The 17,415-nt window shown below is 52.0% G+C and overlaps 1 protein-coding gene across 2 annotated transcripts in view; it reads right to left on the bottom strand.

Annotated features, from left to right (window-relative positions):
- Positions 1-17,415, bottom strand: part of LOC105474606 (G protein subunit gamma 4) — a 96,344-nt gene that overhangs the window by 24,264 nt on the left and 54,665 nt on the right. The window contains exon 3 of one of the 2 annotated variants that reach the window (XM_024790611.2): positions 8,585-8,693. In XM_024790611.2, coding sequence (XP_024646379.1) covers positions 8,585-8,671 — 87 coding nt within the window. In that variant the 5' untranslated portion in view covers positions 8,672-8,693. Of the gene's footprint in view, positions 1-8,584; positions 8,696-17,415 lie in introns of those variants that run through there. The other variant, XM_071073961.1, reaches the window with a different exon arrangement.

The following is a 17,415-nucleotide window of genomic DNA, read 5'->3' as shown; positions in this document are numbered from 1 at the left end:
AGCACACCCACCCCATGGATGTTGAAATTATCTGCCAGGGCAAACGAGACTGGGTAGAATGTTCCTTGGCCAGTTTTCCTTGGCCATTCCATCAGTTCCTCCCAGTCCCTGGCTGAGAGTTGGGCTTGCTTGAGGGTGTCTGTCCACCCCAGAGCCGCTTGAGTCACAGACGTAGGATTGACCCAATGTCAGCAACTTCCCTTTCCTCTGGGGCAGGAGAATCAGGGCACCCTGAGGGATGGCACGTGGAAGGCAGCGTGGAAGCCCGCCTGGGAGCCTGTGTCCCGGCTCTGCCTGGGAGCGCCACGCTTCACCCTTGGGAGAACGACTTCTCAGTGGCTGAACTCTGCATTGTGGCTGTGCAGGCTAGCTTCAGGAACTGTTTTTTCCAGCGAGGCCTCTTACACTCTGCTCAGCTCTGACCTGCCACAATCACTTGTCAGATTTTCTCTATTTAGTGATCACTGTCATATATGTACTTTTTTTTTTTTTTTGAGACGGAGTCTCACTCTGTTGCCAGGCTGGGGTGCAGTGGCATGATCTGGGCTCACTGAAACCTGTGCCTCCCGGGTTCAAGCGATTCCCCTGCCTCAGCCTCCCAAGTAGCTGGGACTACAGACGTGTGCCACCAAGCCTGGCTAATGTTTTCTTGTATTTTAGTAGAGAGAGGTTTCACCATGTTGGCCAGGCTGGTCTCGATCTCCTGACCTCATGATCTGCCCGCCTCGGCCTCCCAAAGTGCTGGGATTACAGGCGTGAGCCACTGTGCCCGACCATATACGTACTTTTCTAATAGAGTTTTAGATTGTTTGAACTTCTGATGGGTGAGAAAAAGAATAAGGCTATGATGGTATTCTTTCCCTGGGAACCCATATAGTTTCCAAAATTCATCTTTCATGTGCTCTTTCTTTTTTAGAAACCTGGGTATTATTTTCCAAGCTTTGTGCTTTTTGTGAGGCAATACAGGTTCCATGGTGAATCCTCCTCATGCTGGTGACAACCTGGAGAACATTACTTGTTTTTAGCTGCTGCTAAGAGTTTGCAAAGAACACACATCTTTGTTGAGAAATGCTTTGATGTGCTTCTAGGCAAGATGGAGAAGAGTCCCACGGATTGGGGGTGGTAATTTGGGAGAAGGGCCAAGCAGCAGGGGGTTCTCGATAAACATTAAATGAATGGAGGCAGGGAGGAGGTCTCTGAACCACACTGTGTGTGGGTTTAAGGTCTTGCTATGGGCTTTGTGGTGTAAAGCCTCAATCTATATCCCCTACTAAAAAAAAAGTCTATATTTGCACTTGAGCTTTTGTGCAAATGGGGACAAAGAGAACTTCAAGACGATAATGAATATTTCAGCTACGTTTTTCCTCCACGAATCGTGCAGACCTCTCTGAATTGGCACTATTACTCTTTCTTTCTTTTGCAACCCCAGAACTGCTTAATGCAGTTATATTTTCCTTTCTCTTCCCAATGACAGATCTCCCTTTTATTTTCCTAGGCGGCAAATGCCTTCTTTTCCTTCCTTCCTCCTTAGAAACTCTTCTGAGCACAGTAAGCTACAGAGCCTGGCGATGGGCCCTACGGTTGGCTACACACTGTGCCATCCTGGGGGCTCCCTTTTGGTTTCCTGCTGGTACCTGCCCTTGCCTGGGATGTCCTCTCTGGGTTCCCATCTGCCGTGCTCTCACCTGGGAGCCAGCTCTGTGGGCCTAGGCGTTGCCATGATTCCTCCCATGGACCCTCCAGCTGGTTCCCATGCAGCCTGCCCCCCCATCGTGTGCACATTCACCCACTCTGCATTCTCACCATGCGGTCAGTATGGGCCTAGCCTTCTCTTCTTCCCTGGAAAATCCATCTCAGTGTTTTCTTTCTTTTTTTTTTTTTTAGATGCAGTCTTGCTGTCTCGCCCAGGCTGGAGTGCAGTGGTGCAATCTCGGCTCACTGCAACGTCCGCCTCCCGGATTCAAGCAATTCTCCTGCCTCAGCCTCCCGAGTAGCTGGGGCTACAGGCGTGTGCCAGCACGCCTGGTTAAGTTTTGTATTTTCAGTAGAGATGGGGTTTCCCTATGTTGGTCAGGCTGGTCTCAAACACCAGCTGGGTGTGGTGGCTCACGCCTGTAATCCAGCACTTTGGGATGCCAGGGCGGGTGGATCATGAGGTCAGGAGTTTGAGACCAGCCTGACCAACATAGTGAAACCCCATCTCAGTGTTGTCATCTGTCCCTGGTATTTCTGACATGTGTGTGCAAATTCAGTGGATTCTAAAAACTGCTCCTCTCCTCCTTCCCCAGGGTTGCCTTCTGTCATTTCCTGTCCAGGCTCCCTCTTTCCTTCCTCCTCTCTGGCAGTTAACCTTGCACCCATCCCAGAAAGGCCACTGCCTTTCCCTGGTGACTTCCTCTTTCTTCCCTCCTCAAGGCCCTTGACAGCTCCCCTTTCTTTCCACATTCTTATAGTCTGGCTGATACCAAGATGCACCTTTTTTTTTTTTTTTTTTTTTTTTGTCAAGCGTTGCATCACATAGATTTTTCTGCAAAGTCACACTGTGCCCAGAAACCAGGGATGTCTAGGGCTGAAAACCATGTGTGAGCTTCACACTCATTAGGGTGACTATTAATAAAAAAACAGACATCACTAGATCATCAGGGAAATACAAATTAAAGCTACAGCAAGATATCACGTCAAACCTGTTAGGATGGCCATTATCAAAAATACACAAGATAACAAGTGTTGCTGAGTTTGGAGAAAAGGGAACGCTGGTATGCCATTGGTGGGAATTAAATTAGTACAGCCATTTTGGAAAACAGTGTGGATGTTTTTCAAAAATTAAAAATAGAACTACCATACGATCCAGCAATCCCACTACTAGGTATATAACCCGAGGATATGAAATCAGTATGTCAAAGAAAGATCTGTGCTTCTGTGTTCATTGCAGCATTAGTCAAAACAACCAAGTTATGGAATCAGCCTGTCTAACAACGAGTGAATGGATAAAGAAAATGTGGTATATTTACACAATGGAATACTACTGAGCCCCCAAAAAGGAGGAAATCTTGTTATTTGAGAAAATATGGGTAACCCTGAAGGATATTATATTAAATGAAATAAGCCATGCACAGGACAAATCCTGCATGATCTCACTTATATGTGGAGTGTAAAAGAGTCAACCTTATAGAAATAGAGAGTACAATGGTGGCTACCTGAGGCTGTGGAGCGGTGAGATTAGAGAGACGTTGGTCAAAGGACACAAAGTTTCAGGGCTGGCTGCTGTGGCTTAGGCCTGTAATCCCAGCACTTTGGGAGGCTGAGGCGGGAGGATCACCCGAGAGGAGGAGTTTGAGACCAGCCTGGCCAACATGGCGAAACCCCGTCTCTACTAATAATACAACAATTAGCTGGATGTGGTGGTGCACACTTGTAATCCCAGCTACTCAGGAGGCTGAGGCAGGAGAATTGCTTAAACCCAGGATGCAGGGCTTGCAGTGAGCCGAGATTGTGCCATTGCACTCCAGCCTGGGTGACAGAGCAAGACTCCATCACAAAAAAAAAAAAAAAAAAAAGGAAAATTCAGCTAGAAGAAATAAATTAAAGAGATTTATTGCACATCGTGGTGACTACAATTAATAACAAGGTATTGTATACTTGAAAATTGCTAAGAGAATAGGTTTGAAGGGTCCTCACCACAAAAAACTAAGTATGTGAGAGAATACATATGTTAAATGGCTTGACTTAGCCATTCCACAATGTATGCCTATGTCAAAAACTTCATGTTGTACACCATAAATATACACCATCCCCCTTGGTACTGTCGTTGTGATAGTGAGTGACTTTAATTTTTACTTGTCAATTAAAGTAAATACATTAATTAAAAAAAAAAACAAAAAACAAGTACTGGTCAGGACGTGGAGAAACTGGAATTCCTATGCATTGCTGGTAATGATGTGAAGTGATGAAACCTCTGTGTAAACAGTGTGACAGTTCCTCCAAAGGTTGAACATAAGGCCGGGCGCAGTTGCTCACGCCTGTAATCCCAGCACTTTGGAAGGCCAAGGCAGGCGGATCACCTGAGGTCAGGAGTTCGAGACCAGCCTGGCCAACATTTGGTAAAACCCTGTCTCTACTAAAAACAAAAATTAGCTGGGTGTAGTGGTGCACGCCTGTAATCCCAGCTACTCGGGAGGCTGAGGGAGGAGAACCGCTTGAACTCAGGAGGCAAAGGTTGCAGTGAGCTGAAATCATGCCGCTGCACTCCAGCCTGGGCGACGGAGTGAGACTCTGTCTCTCAAAAAAAAAAAAAAAAAAAAAAAAGTAAAAAGGTTGAACATAGAGTTACCATATGATCCAGCAATTCCACTTGTGGGTACCCACAAGAACCAAAGTAAAGACTCCAGGCCGGGAGTGGTGGCTCACGCCTGTAATCCCAGCATTTTGGGAGGCCGAGGTGGGTGGATCACAAGGTGAGGAGATCGAGACCACCATCCTGGCTAACATGGGGAAACTTCGTCTCTACTAAAAATACAAAAACAAAATTAGTCAGGTGTGGTGGCGGGTGCCTGTAGTCCCAGCTACTGGGAAGGCTGAGGCAGGAGAATGGTGTGAACCTGGGAGGCGGAGCTTGCAGTGAGCCGAGATCACGCCACTGCACTCCAGCCTGGGTGAAAGAGTGAGACTCCATCTCAAACAACAACAACAACAACAACAATAAACAAAGACTCTAACAGATACTTGCATACCCATGTTCATAACAGCATTATTTACAATAGTCCAAAGGTGGAGATAACCCAAGTGTCCATCAATGGATGAATGGATAAACAAAATGTGGTCTATCCATGCAGTGGAATACAACTCAGCCCTGAAAAGGAATGATGTTCTGATACAGGCTACAACATAGATGGATCTTGAGGACAATAAGTTGAGTGAAATAAGACAGGAACAAAAGGACAAATACTGTATGATCCCACTTATATGAGATACCTAGCACAGTCAAATTTATAGAGGAAAAAAGTAGAATGGTGGTCACCAGGGATGGGCAGGGCAAATGGGGAGTTGGCACTGAAAGGGTACAGAGTTTCTGTGTGGGAACATGAGAAGGTTCTGGAGATGGATGGTGGTGATGGTTGCACAATATTGTGAATGCACCTAATACTGCTGAATTGAATTGTACATTTAAAAATGGTTAAAATGATAAATTGTATGTTATATATTAATGTTCAAGGTTGTCCAAGCAAGAAAAACAACAACAACAACAAAAACCACCCATATGTGCTCATGCATCTCTGGCACAGATGCAGTTCCTAGGTTCAGCTCTCTCCTCAGGTGGCCATGGCATTCTCTCTTCAATGACAACATTCTGTTTCCACCAACTCTGCTTCTGAACCGAATCTGACACAGCTGTCACTGGCCTACTCCCTGGAATTACCACAGGATCTGAATTAGCCTCTGGCAGGCCCTCTGAGGAATCTTGCATCCATGCTTCCATTACAGTCAGCACAGCAATACGGTGACCTATCCCGTTTTTTTTTTTTTTTTGAGATGGGGTCTTGCTCTGTTGCCCAGGCTGAAGTGCAGTGGCACAATCTTGGCTCACTTCAACCTCCACCTCCTGGGTTTAAGTGATTCTTCTGCCTCAGCCTCCTGAGTAGCTGGGATTATAGGTACGCGCCACCACACCTGGCTAATTTTTGTATTTTTTAGTAGAGATGGGGTTTCACCATGTTGGCTAGGCTAGTCTCGAATTTCTGACCTCAGGTGATTCGCCTGCCTCGACCTTCCAAAGTGCTGGGATTACAGGCGTGAGCCACCGTGTCTGGGCTGCCTATCCCTTTGATTGAATACCACCTGCGTAACTGATACGGTTTGGATCGTGTCCCTGCCCAAATCTTAAGTCGAATTGTAATCCCCAGTGTTGAAGGTAGGGCGTGGTGGGAAGTGATTGGACACGGGGGTGGTTCCTCATGAAGGGTTTAAAACCATCCCCCTTGGTACTGTTGTCATAATAGTGAGTGAGTTCTCAAGAGATCTGGTTGTTTAAAAGTGTGTAGCACTTTGGGAGGCCGAGGCAGGCGGATCACGAGGACAGGAGATCAAGACCATCCTGGCTAACATGGTGAAACCCCGTCTCTACCAAAAATACAAAAAATTGGCCGGGCGTGGTGGCAGGTGCCTGTAGGCCCAGCTACTGGGGAGGCTGAGGCAGGAGAATGGCATGAACCCGGGAGGCGGAGGTTGCAGTGAGCTGAGATCGCGCCACTGCACTCCAGCCTGGGCGACAGAGCGAGACTCCGTCTCAGAAAAAAAAAACAAAGAAAGAAAGAAATAAAAGTGTGTAGCGCCCCCCGCTTCTCTCTCTTTCTCCTGCTATGTAAGATGTGCCTGCTCACCCTTCACCTTCTGCCATGATTGTAAGTTTCCTGAGGCCTCCCCGCCCTCCACCCCAAGAAGCCAAGCAGATGCCGGCATCGTGCCTGCTGGACCACCTGTGGAACCACGGGCCAGTCACACTTCTTCATAAATCCCCCAGTCTCAGGTATGTCTTCACGGCAATGTGAGAATGAACTCATACAGTAGTAACTCATTTGTCTTTAACTTTCCTCCGTCTTTCAGTGACAGCGTGTGTGCCTAAGTGACTCTTGAAGAAGCGTTCATTCGTGAGGACACCTGGTCCCCACAGGGGCTCCTGGGATGGTGTTTGTGGCAGGTGAAGATGCTATTGCAGAATTTATCTTCCTTGCCGGAAGAGAACGCCCGGGCAAAACAGAATTGCCTTATAGCCCAAACTGGGACCCACGGTCTTTTCAGGCCTCTGGCCGTGGGGCTTGACAGTAGGATTCTAACTTCTCTCTCCCTAGTGCCTCCCACGTTTACTCTCCATGTTCTGTTGCTTTTCTTGGTGTGTTTGCCTCCCTGATCCCATCTTTGCTGTCTGCTCCACACTGTACCCGATTTCTGCCCCTCCTTGCCTCTCCTGATTACTCAGAGCTTCAACTACCTCCTCGCCTCTGACAACTCCGTCTATTGCTGACAGGTTGGTGCACCTCAAACACCTGTCACCTCATGGCTCCGGCTTCTGCACCTGTGTGCATGGCACCCTCCTCCCATAGCTCTCTTCCCAGCACAACCTGCAGCTCTTCCAGCTGCCCAGCTGCTCCACACGAACCGTGATTAGCTCACACTGGCCTTTCCTCCTCCACTATCAGCTCAGAGCCAGCCACAGCTCACAACTCCGAGAAGTCTTCCCTGATCCACACGGAGGAGACTGTCGCCTTCACATGTCTCTCCCAGGACCCTGCAAGTATAGATTAGGTGCCCAGCAACGGCTTTCACCACAGTCCTCATCCTTTTCCTGTCTGCACTGCTGGAGCACGGGATGCCTGCAACATTCATTTGAAACCTCTTTCTACACTATTGGGACCCGCTCTGTCTTAGAATTGTTTCTGGGTGCTAACCTTGCTCCCTCCTCTAGCCTGGAGACCAAGGACTGACATCTAATTTGCAGTTGGTATCGGTATGTATGAGATGTAGATGCTCTAGTAACATGGGTCCAGTGATACCGACTTACATCACGCTGGATTCCTTCCTTGCTTCATATACCCTCATGTCACTTTCTGTGCATATTTTCTGCCTCCTTAGAGAGGTAGTACCCCCAGAGCTCCAGGGGAAAAAATAACTGTCCACACAGAGGCTCGTGTGTCTGTGGCCTTGGGGAACACAAATCAGGGGTCTCAGCTGGGCATCTGGGATTCAAAAAACACAGAATCCATGGCAACGGGCGACTCTTGAGGGCGGGGTCAGGGAGGCTGGGCCGATAGAAGGCTTCAGGAGTCGCCCATTGCCATGAATTCTGTGTTTTTTGAATCCCAGATGCCCAAGTGAGACCCCTGATTTGTGTTCCCCAAGACCACAGACACAGGGAGCCTCCTGGCATCAGGCTCCTGACACCAGAGTTGGGGTTCCTTTCAACTCTATTACAGTGAATGAGCGCCATGCTCACGCACTCATTCAGAGCCACATGCTTTGCCTGGCCTCCTGCTCACCTCTGAGTGGCATCTGGAGAAGACGTGGCCTCATCTTGCTTCAATCCTCCGAGCGTGAAGAGACCTGCACTCATCAGTGAAATGAATACAACGGGAGGTGTCTAGAGCCTTTCTTCACTTTCCCCAAAGGAATATTTGACAAACCCAGGCAAGGTTCAGAGCTCCACCCTCAACAATAATCCTGTCAAAATATCCGATGTTGTTGAACCTCAGAGGCACTGTATCACAGCAGAAAAGCGATTGATCTCATGGCTAAACTCTCTTTCTTGCTTATTGGCACGACAACAGAGCTAAATAGAGCCGAGATGAATTATGAGTCTATTTTTGGTGACTCCTTGTGGAATTCATGCACACTGTGTGTTTTGCATCCTTTGAATCCTTGGGCACACTTAGAACTCTGAAGCAAACACTCATTTGTAAATGTTACAGCTGCCAAGGTTGGCTGGATGCTGTGCTGGGTGACGTGTTAACTCTCACAGGGCTGCTCTGGAAGCAGGAAGAATGTTTTGAGTTGAGCTTCAGGCGGAGGGTGGGGCTGACGCACGCATGCTTACCTTGACCCTGTCCATACAGGCTTCCATCTTTAGCTGTTCCACAGCTTTCCTGGCTTGGGAGATGCTAGTGGTGCTGTTATTAGACATGCCCTCTTTTATTCTACTGCCCCTAGAAGTAACCAAATAGAAGGGTTAGAAGAGCTGCTTTTCCAAGGGTAGGGGACCCACCTCCCACCACCTACAGCTTCTCTGTCCAAGCCGGGGGGCATCTGGGAGCACGGGCAGCATTCGGTAGAAAACCCTCCTGGGACAAGAGAAAGGAATGCCTCATTCGAGTAAGAGGAGCAAGACATGATGCTTTTGTTTGGAAAAACTTTCTCAGTCCCGGGGAGAGTAAGAACAGAAGGTTCCAGAACAACTTCTCCATCACCCCCACCGCTGCCACCACCATCACCCCCATGACCATAAGTAATGCTTGACATTTGTGTAGTGCTTTGTGAATCATCAATCACTTTCACACACATTTGGTCATTCATTCCTCTAGCGGCCTATAGAGTTGGTAGGACGATATTAATTTCTGTTTTGCAAAGGAACAAAGTGCAAAAATCAGAGAAATTAAACCAATAGCCAAAGGTCCTACAGCCAACATTTGTGGATCCAGAACCCGGACTTAAAGCTTCGAAGCCTAGCTGAGTGTCTCAAATGGCCTCTTCTAACAATCTATGACTCAAAACACACATTTCTAATGAATAAAATTGCTTTATTAATTTTAATTTGTTGTCCTTCCAAAAAGTTTACAGACTTTGTGTTGGGAGTTTGTTTGCAACAATAAACACACACACACACGCGCACACACACACACACACACTCTCTCTCTCTCTCTCTGTCACCCCTATCCCAAGCATGTATTTGTTTTCTAGAGGGAGGCGGAAGAAATTCTCCCTAACCCAACACACATGGATGCCCGTGACTAAGACCACCGTAGTGCTACCTGTTTCACAGAAAGCATGTGCTACACACATCACAGTTGCCCCGTCTAATAAGAATCTGCTTCAAAGGAAGCCTAACAACTAAAGCCTGAGAGCTGGGGGACAGGTCACTGTGAGCAGAAACACAAGTGACACTGGTTCCCAAAGGTACAGATGAGGTGGGAGGAGGCCCTGGCCATCATCTTTTGTTTCTGTTTATATTTTATTTCAGTTTTAGGTTTTTTTTTCCCACCTCACAATTGTTGGACTTTATTGTATTAATTTACTTCAGTATGTAAACCATCAATCATACTTTCAAAGTTAAAATGATGCTAATTGATATTCTCACAGGCATCACTTTCACTGCCCATTCCAATCCTTTTCTCCCCTCCCACCTACCTCTTATGGGCAACCAATCATATTGGACTCCGGTCTATTCTTTCCTATGCTTCTTTTTTCCTTCCTTCCTTCCTTCCTTCCTTCCTTCCTTCCTTCCTTCCTTCCTTCCTCCCTCCCTCCCTCCCTCCCTCCTTCCTTCCTTCCTTCATTCCCTCCCTCCCTCCCTCCTTCCCTCCCTCCCTTCTTCCCTCCCTCCCTTCCTTCCTCCCCATCACATTGGTCTACTTTCCTATGCTTCTTTTTTCTTTTTTCTTCTTCCTTCCCTCCCTCCCTCCCTCTCCATCTCTCTTTCTTCTCTCTCTCTCTCTTTCTTTCTGTCTTTCTCTCTCTCTCTTTCTTTCTTTCTTTTTTTCTTTATTTCTTTCTGATGGGGTCTCACTCTGTCACCCAAGCTGTAATGCAGTGGCGCAATCACAGCTCACTGCAGCCTCAAACTCCTGGGCTCGAGTGATCCTCCTGCCTCAGCCTCCTGAGTAGCTGAGACTACAGGTGTGTGCCGCCATGCCTGGCTAATTAAAAACAATTTTTTTTTGTAGACTGGGCCTCACTATGTTTCCCAGGCTGGTCCTGTGTTTATTTTCATAGAAAGTAAGCAGTTACATGTGTATTTTATTCTTTCTCCTTTCTTACACAAAAAGATAACGTGTGTGTGTGCTTTTAAACTTTGTTTTTATATTTAACAATACATTTTAGAAAGCACCACATATTAGTTCATTGATATGCAAAAAAGATCTTTCTTATAACTACATAGTACTCATTCTTTCTTATAACTACATAGTACAGTACAGTACTCCATCGTGTGGATATACTGTATATTTTTCAATCCATATATTTATGGGCATTTACATATTCTCATATTGTTGTGGGTGTGTCTTCAAGGTACATTTCTGGAATTACTGGGTCAAAGGTAAATGCATATTTACTTTTGTGATATATTGCCAAATTCTTTTTTTTTTTTTTTTGAAACAGAGTCTCGCTCTGTCACCCAGGCTGGAGTGCACTGGCCCAGTCTCGGGGAGGGCTCTGCACTGTGTGTGAGGGAGTGTGTTGGTGAGTAGGAGTGTGTGAGTGTGGGGTGGGGGTGAGTGTGGGACAGAAAGTATGTGTGAGGGTGTGGGTGAGTGTGGGTAAGTGTGACTGTGTGAGGGTGTGGGGTGGGGTGCGTGTGATGACAGAGTGTGTGTTAGCGCGTGTGAGGGTGAGAGTTGGGGTGAGTGTGTGTGTGAGGGTGAGGGGTGGGGGTGTGTGTGTGTGAGACAGTGTGTGTGTGAGCATGTATGAGGGAGAGAGGTGGGGGTGAGTGTGTGTGTGAGGGTGGGTGAGCGTGAGGGTATAGGGTGGGGGTGAGTGTGAGTCTGTGTGAGAAAGTGTGTGGGTGAGGGGGTGGGGGTGTGTGAATGTGAGGGGTATGTGTGTGGGTGTCAGGGTGTGGGGTGGGGGTGTGAGTGTGGGAGGGTGTGGGGTGGGGTGAGCGTGAGTGTAGGACGGTGTGGGGTGGGGGTGAGCGTGAGTGTGGGGAGGCATGGGGTCGGGTGTGTGAATGTGGGGTGGGTGTGTGTGAGTGTGCATGTATGTGTGAGAGTGTGGGTGTGTGTGGGTGTGTGTCAGGGTGTGGGGTGGGGTGAGCATGAGTGTGGGAGGGTGTGGGATGAAGCGAGCATGAGTGTGGGAGGGTGTGGGGTGGGGGTGAGCGTGAGTGTGGGAGGGTGTGGGGTGTGGGTGAGCGTGTGTGGGAGGCTGTGGGGTGGGGGTGAGCGTGAGTGTGGGAGGGTGTGGGGTGGGGGTGAGAGTGTGGGAGGGTGTGGGGTGGGGGTGAGCGTGAGTGTGGGAGGGTGTGGGGTGGGGGTGAGCGTGAGTGTGGGAGGGTGTGGGGTGTGGGTGAGCGTGTGTGGGAGGCTGTGGGGTGGGGGTGAGCGTGAGTGTGGGAGGGTGTGGGGTGGGGGTGAGAGTGTGGGAGGGTGTGGGGTGGGGGTGAGCGTGCATGTGGGAGGGTGTGGGGTGGGGGTGAGCGTGCATGTGGGAGGGTGTAGGGTGGGGGTGAGCGTGAGTGTGAGAGGGTGTGGGGTGGGGGTGAGAGTGTGGGAGGGTGTGGGGTGGGGGTGAGTGTGTGGGAGGGTGTGGGGTGGGGTGAGAGTGTGGGAGGGTGTGGGGTGGTGTGAGAGTGTGGGAGGGTGTGGGGTAGGGGTGAGCGTGTGGGAGGGTGTGGGGTGGGGGTGAGCGTGAGTGTGGGAGGGTGTGGGGTGGGGGTGAGCGTGAGTGTGGGAGGGTGTGGGGTGGGGGTGAGCATGTGGGAGGGTGTGGGGTGGGGGTGAGCGTGAGTGTGGGAGGGTGTGGGGTGGGGGTGAGCGTGAGTGTGGGAGGGTGTGGGGTGGGGGTGAGCGTGAGTGTGGGAGGGTGTGGGGTAGGGGTGAGCGTGTGGGACGGTGTGGGGTGGGGGTGAGCGTGAGTGTGGGAGGGTGTAGGGTGGGGGTGAGCGTGAGTGTGAGAGGGTGTGGGGTGGGGGTGAGAGTGTGAGAGGGTGTGGGGTGGGGGTGAGTGTGTGGGAGGGTGTGGGGTGGGGGTGAGTGTGGGAGGGTGTGGGGTGGGGGTGAGAGTGTGGGAGGGTGTGGGGTGGGGGTGAGCGTGCATGTGGGAGGGTGTGGGGTGGGGGTGAGCGTGCATGTGGGAGGGTGTGGGGTGGGGGTGAGCGTGAGTGTGAGAGGGTGTGGGGTGGGGGTGAGAGTGTGGGAGGGTGTGGGGTGGGGGTGAGTGTGTGGGAGGGTGTGGGGTGGGGTGAGAGTGTGGGAGGGTGTGGGGTGGTGTGAGAGTGTGGGAGGGTGTGGGGTAGGGGTGAGCGTGTGGGAGGGTGTGGGGTGGGGGTGAGCGTGAGTGTGGGAGGGTGTGGGGTGGGGGTGAGCGTGAGTGTGGGAGGGTGTGGGGTGGGGGTGAGCATGTGGGAGGGTGTGGGGTGGGGGTGAGCGTGAGTGTGGGAGGGTGTGGGGTGGGGGTGAGCGTGAGTGTGGGAGGGTGTGGGGTGGGGGTGAGCGTGAGTGTGGGAGGGTGTGGGGTAGGGGTGAGCGTGTGGGACGGTGTGGGGTGGGGGTGAGCGTGAGTGTGGGAGGGTGTAGGGTGGGGGTGAGCGTGAGTGTGAGAGGGTGTGGGGTGGGGGTGAGAGTGTGAGAGGGTGTGGGGTGGGGGTGAGTGTGTGGGAGGGTGTGGGGTGGGGGTGAGTGTGGGAGGGTGTGGGGTGGTGTGAGAGTGTGGGAGGGTGTGGGGTAGGGGTGAGTGTGTGGGAGGGTGTGGGGTGGGGGTGAGCATGAGTGTGGGAGGGTGTGGGGTTGGGGTGAGCGTGTGGGAGGGTGTGGGGTGGGGTGAGCGTGAGTGTGGGAGGGTGTGGGGTGGGGGTGAGCGTGAGTGTGGGAGGGTGTGGGGTGGGGGTGAGCGTGAGTGTGAGAGGGTGTGGGGTGGGGTGAGCGTGAGTGTGGGAGGGTGTGGGGTGGGGGTGAGCGTGAGTGTGGGAGGGTGTGGGGTGGGGGTGAGCGTGTGGGAGGGTGTGGGGTGGGGGTGAGCGTGAGTGTGGGAGGGTGTGGGGTGGGGGTGAGCGTGAGTGTGGGAGGGTGTAGGGTGGGGGTGAGCGTGAGTGTGAGAGGGTGTGGGGTGGGGTGAGCGTGAGTGTGAGAGGGTGTGGGGTTGGGGTGAGCGTGTGGGAGGGTGTGGGGTGGGGTGAGCGTGAGTGTGGGAGGGTGTGGGGTGGGGGTGAGCGTGAGTGTGGGAGGGTGTGGGGTGGGGGTGAGCGTGAGTGTGAGAGGGTGTGGGGTGGGGTGAGCGTGAGTGTGGGAGGGTGTGGGGTGGGGGTGAGCGTGAGTGTGGGAGGGTGTGGGGTGGGGGTGAGCGTGTGGGAGGGTGTGGGGTGGGGGTGAGCGTGAGTGTGGGAGGGTGTGGGGTGGGGGTGAGCGTGAGTGTGGGAGGGTGTAGGGTGGGGGTGAGCGTGAGTGTGAGAGGGTGTGGGGTGGGGTGAGCGTGAGTGTGAGAGGGTGTGGGGTGGGGTGAGCGTGAGTGTGGGAGGGTGTGGGGTGGGGGTGAGCGTGAGTGTGGGAGGGTGTGGGGTGGGGTGAGCATGAGTGTGGGAGGTTGTAGGGTGGGGGTGTGAGTGTGGGAGGGTGTGAGGTAGGGGTGAGTGTGGGAGGGTGTGAGGTGGGTTGTGTGAATGTGTGCATTGGATGTGTGCTGTGAGTGTGGGTGTGTGGGTGTGTGTCAGGGTTTGTGGTGGGGGTGTGAGTGTGGGAGGGTGTGGGGTGGGTGTGACTGTGGGGTGTGTGTAAGAGTGGTGGGTGTCTGTATGTGTGAGGGTGTGTGTCAGGGTTTGGGGTGGGGTGAGGGTGAGTGTGGGAGAGTGTGGGGTGGGGGTGTGTGTGTGTGTGTGAGGGTTAGGGTGTGTGTGAATACAGGCATATCTGAGAGCATGTGGGATGAATGTGTGTGTGAGTGTATGGAGTGTGAGTGTGAGAGTGTGTGGGTGAGTGTGTGTGTGTGTCTGGAGTGTGTGTGGGTATAAGTGTGAATGTGTGAGTCCTTGAGGACGTGTGCGCGGGTGCACAGGTGGGGCATGTGGCAGGGAGGGTACAGCTAATGTTACCAGCGAAGCAGCAGAGCCGACCCTCAGCCCCGTCAGGCCCCTGCAGCTGCCGTCGCCTCTCTCCCTCCCAGGCACTGTCAAGATGGCCCTGATCCCCCAGCCCTTCCTCATTCTTCCGCTGTTCAACAAGAAGGGCTCGTTTTCTACAGGCCCTACCCTCTCCGCCCAGGAGACTTCTGGCTGGAGGCTTCCTGTGGGAAGGTCCTGCCAGCGCGCTATGCTTTCCTTGTTGTGTCCAGGAGATGAAATAAGAGGGTGGGGGACCCTCTGGGGGTTCCATCCCTCCATGGCCTCCCTCTCAGGCCCTCCCTCTGAGGCCACCCTCCAACCCGTGTCTGCCACCCACAGCCCGGGCCCCTGGACCTGGCCCCCAGCGGGGGCTGTGCTCTCGACTCCAGCCTCTCCCTTGGCCCCTTCTCTGCTGCTTCCTCCTCCCCTGGCTCCATATTTAGCCTCAATAGCATGATCCAACGCCTCCACCACTGTCTCCCAAGAGCTGTCTGCTTATCTGGCCCTTCCCTCTGTCCCTAAAACCTGCTTCGGTGTGGACCCAACTCCTCCCCTCTCCACACTCACTGAGGGGCTGCTCAGCACTGCTGGAGAGACCCCCACTAAAGTCTGCCCTTCAGACAGCCACACTCCAGCCTTTGCGAGGCCCTCAGAGCTACCTGGCAATAGGACCCCTTGCTCCAAATCATCTCCCCTCTCTTCATCCTCCTCTTCCAGTCTTCATAACTTCCTCATCACTTCTGACCTTTGCTCCTCAGCAGAGGACCTCAGCCCCTCTGTCTACACAGAATGGCCATTAGGACAGGACCCTCCTTAATGTTCCCCATCCCACCTACTCCACTCCACACCCACATCCATCTTTGTTTCCACTCAGGGCAGCAGCTCTTCCTCCACAGCAGGGGCTGTAGGACACCACCCACAGTTGCCCCCACTGGCTGCCCTGCCGGCAGGGCCGTCTTTCCTCTCCAGGGGCTAACAATGGCAGACTCACTTTCTCGTCTCCCTTGCTGTCGGGCCAGAGCATGTGTGTCAGGAACATGGCTGTGCTTTGGTCAAGGATAGGCTGAGGTAAACATCCAGAGTGACTCAGCAAGTTTAGAGCGCAGGCGTATAACTCCACTTGTTATCACAGCCATATTGCTGTTACATGGGAAGGCCCATCATTTGGCTGTAAGCCACTATTGTTTGTAAAAGGTATTACTGCCCTGCTGACATTGTACAGGCATGCTGGTGCCCAGAGAAAGAGAGCCAAAGCTGTCCATTTTGCAGCAGACGGGGGGAGCCAGGGCATAGCACAGCTCAGCTCGTGCCCAGAGAGAGAAAGAGTTAAGCTGCTGACCCTGAAGGCAGGGGAGAGCCGGCCATGCAGCTGTGTGTGGGAGCTGGCTGCTGAGAGGAGCCACAGAGCCAGAACAGACAGCCGAGTCAAGGTGGACAGTGTGAGAGAGCTAGTGTGAGTCAGCTGCTGATGAGAGACCTGCTGGATAAAACTACATTTCGCCTGCTTATGGCCCCACGAGTGTTCTTTCAGCTGTCTGCCCATCTGCCCACTCTCCTCGAACCTCAGCATGGGCTGGAACCTGACCCCAAGCAGGGCATTTGGTATAGTCGTGAGCCTGACAATGTGACCTTGTCCTCCTCAGTGGGACACTAGGGGAAATCTTCAGGGACTCATAGGGAGGGTTCTCCTCCCTGATGGAGGGACAAGGGGAGAAAGCTCTGTGTTTGACCACCTTGACTGAGTTGTGTTTGCAGCTGCCAGAGCCATATAACCACTGGGGAATCAACCAAGGACAGGGTCAGGAGGCTAGTGGAGAAAATGACCTGGATCCTTGAGCTGGGTGGTCCTCGGAGGTCTATTCCTGATCCTTGAAATGAAAAAACGTACTCCTCATGGTTCAGGCCATATTTGTTGGGTCATCTGTCATTTGCATCTTCTCAGCTAAGGCTAACACTTCACAGGGGGGTAGACCAACCCCTCCCTGAGGGATCTGCCCTACACTCACCCCTCCGTCCTGTAATGTCCACGTCTCTGGGCTCTTCCTCCTCGGAATATGCAAATATATTTATGCAGTTTGCACCTGACCATCTTAAAACAAGCAACAACATCAACAGTCTTACCTCCCTGCGATCTTCTGCATTCTTGCCTAAGAAGGTGGAGAGGCCGGGCACAGTGGCTCACGCCTGTAATTCCAGCACTTTGGGAGGCAGAGGCAGGGTGGATCACTTGAGGTTAGGAGTTTGAGACCAGCCTGACCAATATGGTGAAACCCCCTGTCTACTAAAAATACAAAAATTAGTCAGGCATGGTGGTGGGTGCCTGTAGTCCCAGCTACTTGGGAGGTTGAGACAGGAGAATTGCTTGAACCCAGAAGGCAGAGGTTGCAGTGATCCGAGATTGCAGCACTGCACTCCAGCCTGGGTGACAGAGTGAAACTCTGTCTCAAAAAAAAAAAAAAAGAAGAAGAAGGTGGAGAGGTAACAACAGATTCCCATGAGAGGCCCCTCAGTAACTAAAGGAAGAGATTCTAATGTAAGGATGAAAAGCCCTCTTTCGAGAGCACTGAATAAATAGGCCTGCTCCACAGTCTGCTCTGCCGCCCTCAGCTCACCCTGATACTGTTTCTAGGACAGTCACTCTTGTTGCCCTCAGTGATCCTTAAGTGATTTCGTGTGTGGGTGTTTGTGTTTTCTCTTCCCAAGGGGCTGCTCTGGCTTCTCCCAGCACTGTGGCCCTGCACGCCTGGATGTCCGTATTTTACAATCTCCCAGGCTGATTCTGGCCTGTACCGAAGGTGGAGCACCCCTGCTGGCCGTGAGCCGCTGCCACTTCGTGATTCTTTGGTATCCACCAAATTACCTTGCACGAGACACGCAGGGTGTCTCATGTACCTTAGGGG

This window comes from Macaca nemestrina, chromosome 1 (assembly GCF_043159975.1).
Source record: "Macaca nemestrina isolate mMacNem1 chromosome 1, mMacNem.hap1, whole genome shotgun sequence".
NCBI lineage: Eukaryota > Metazoa > Chordata > Mammalia > Primates > Cercopithecidae > Macaca > Macaca nemestrina.
This window is presented reverse-complemented; position numbering and strand designations above follow the sequence as displayed.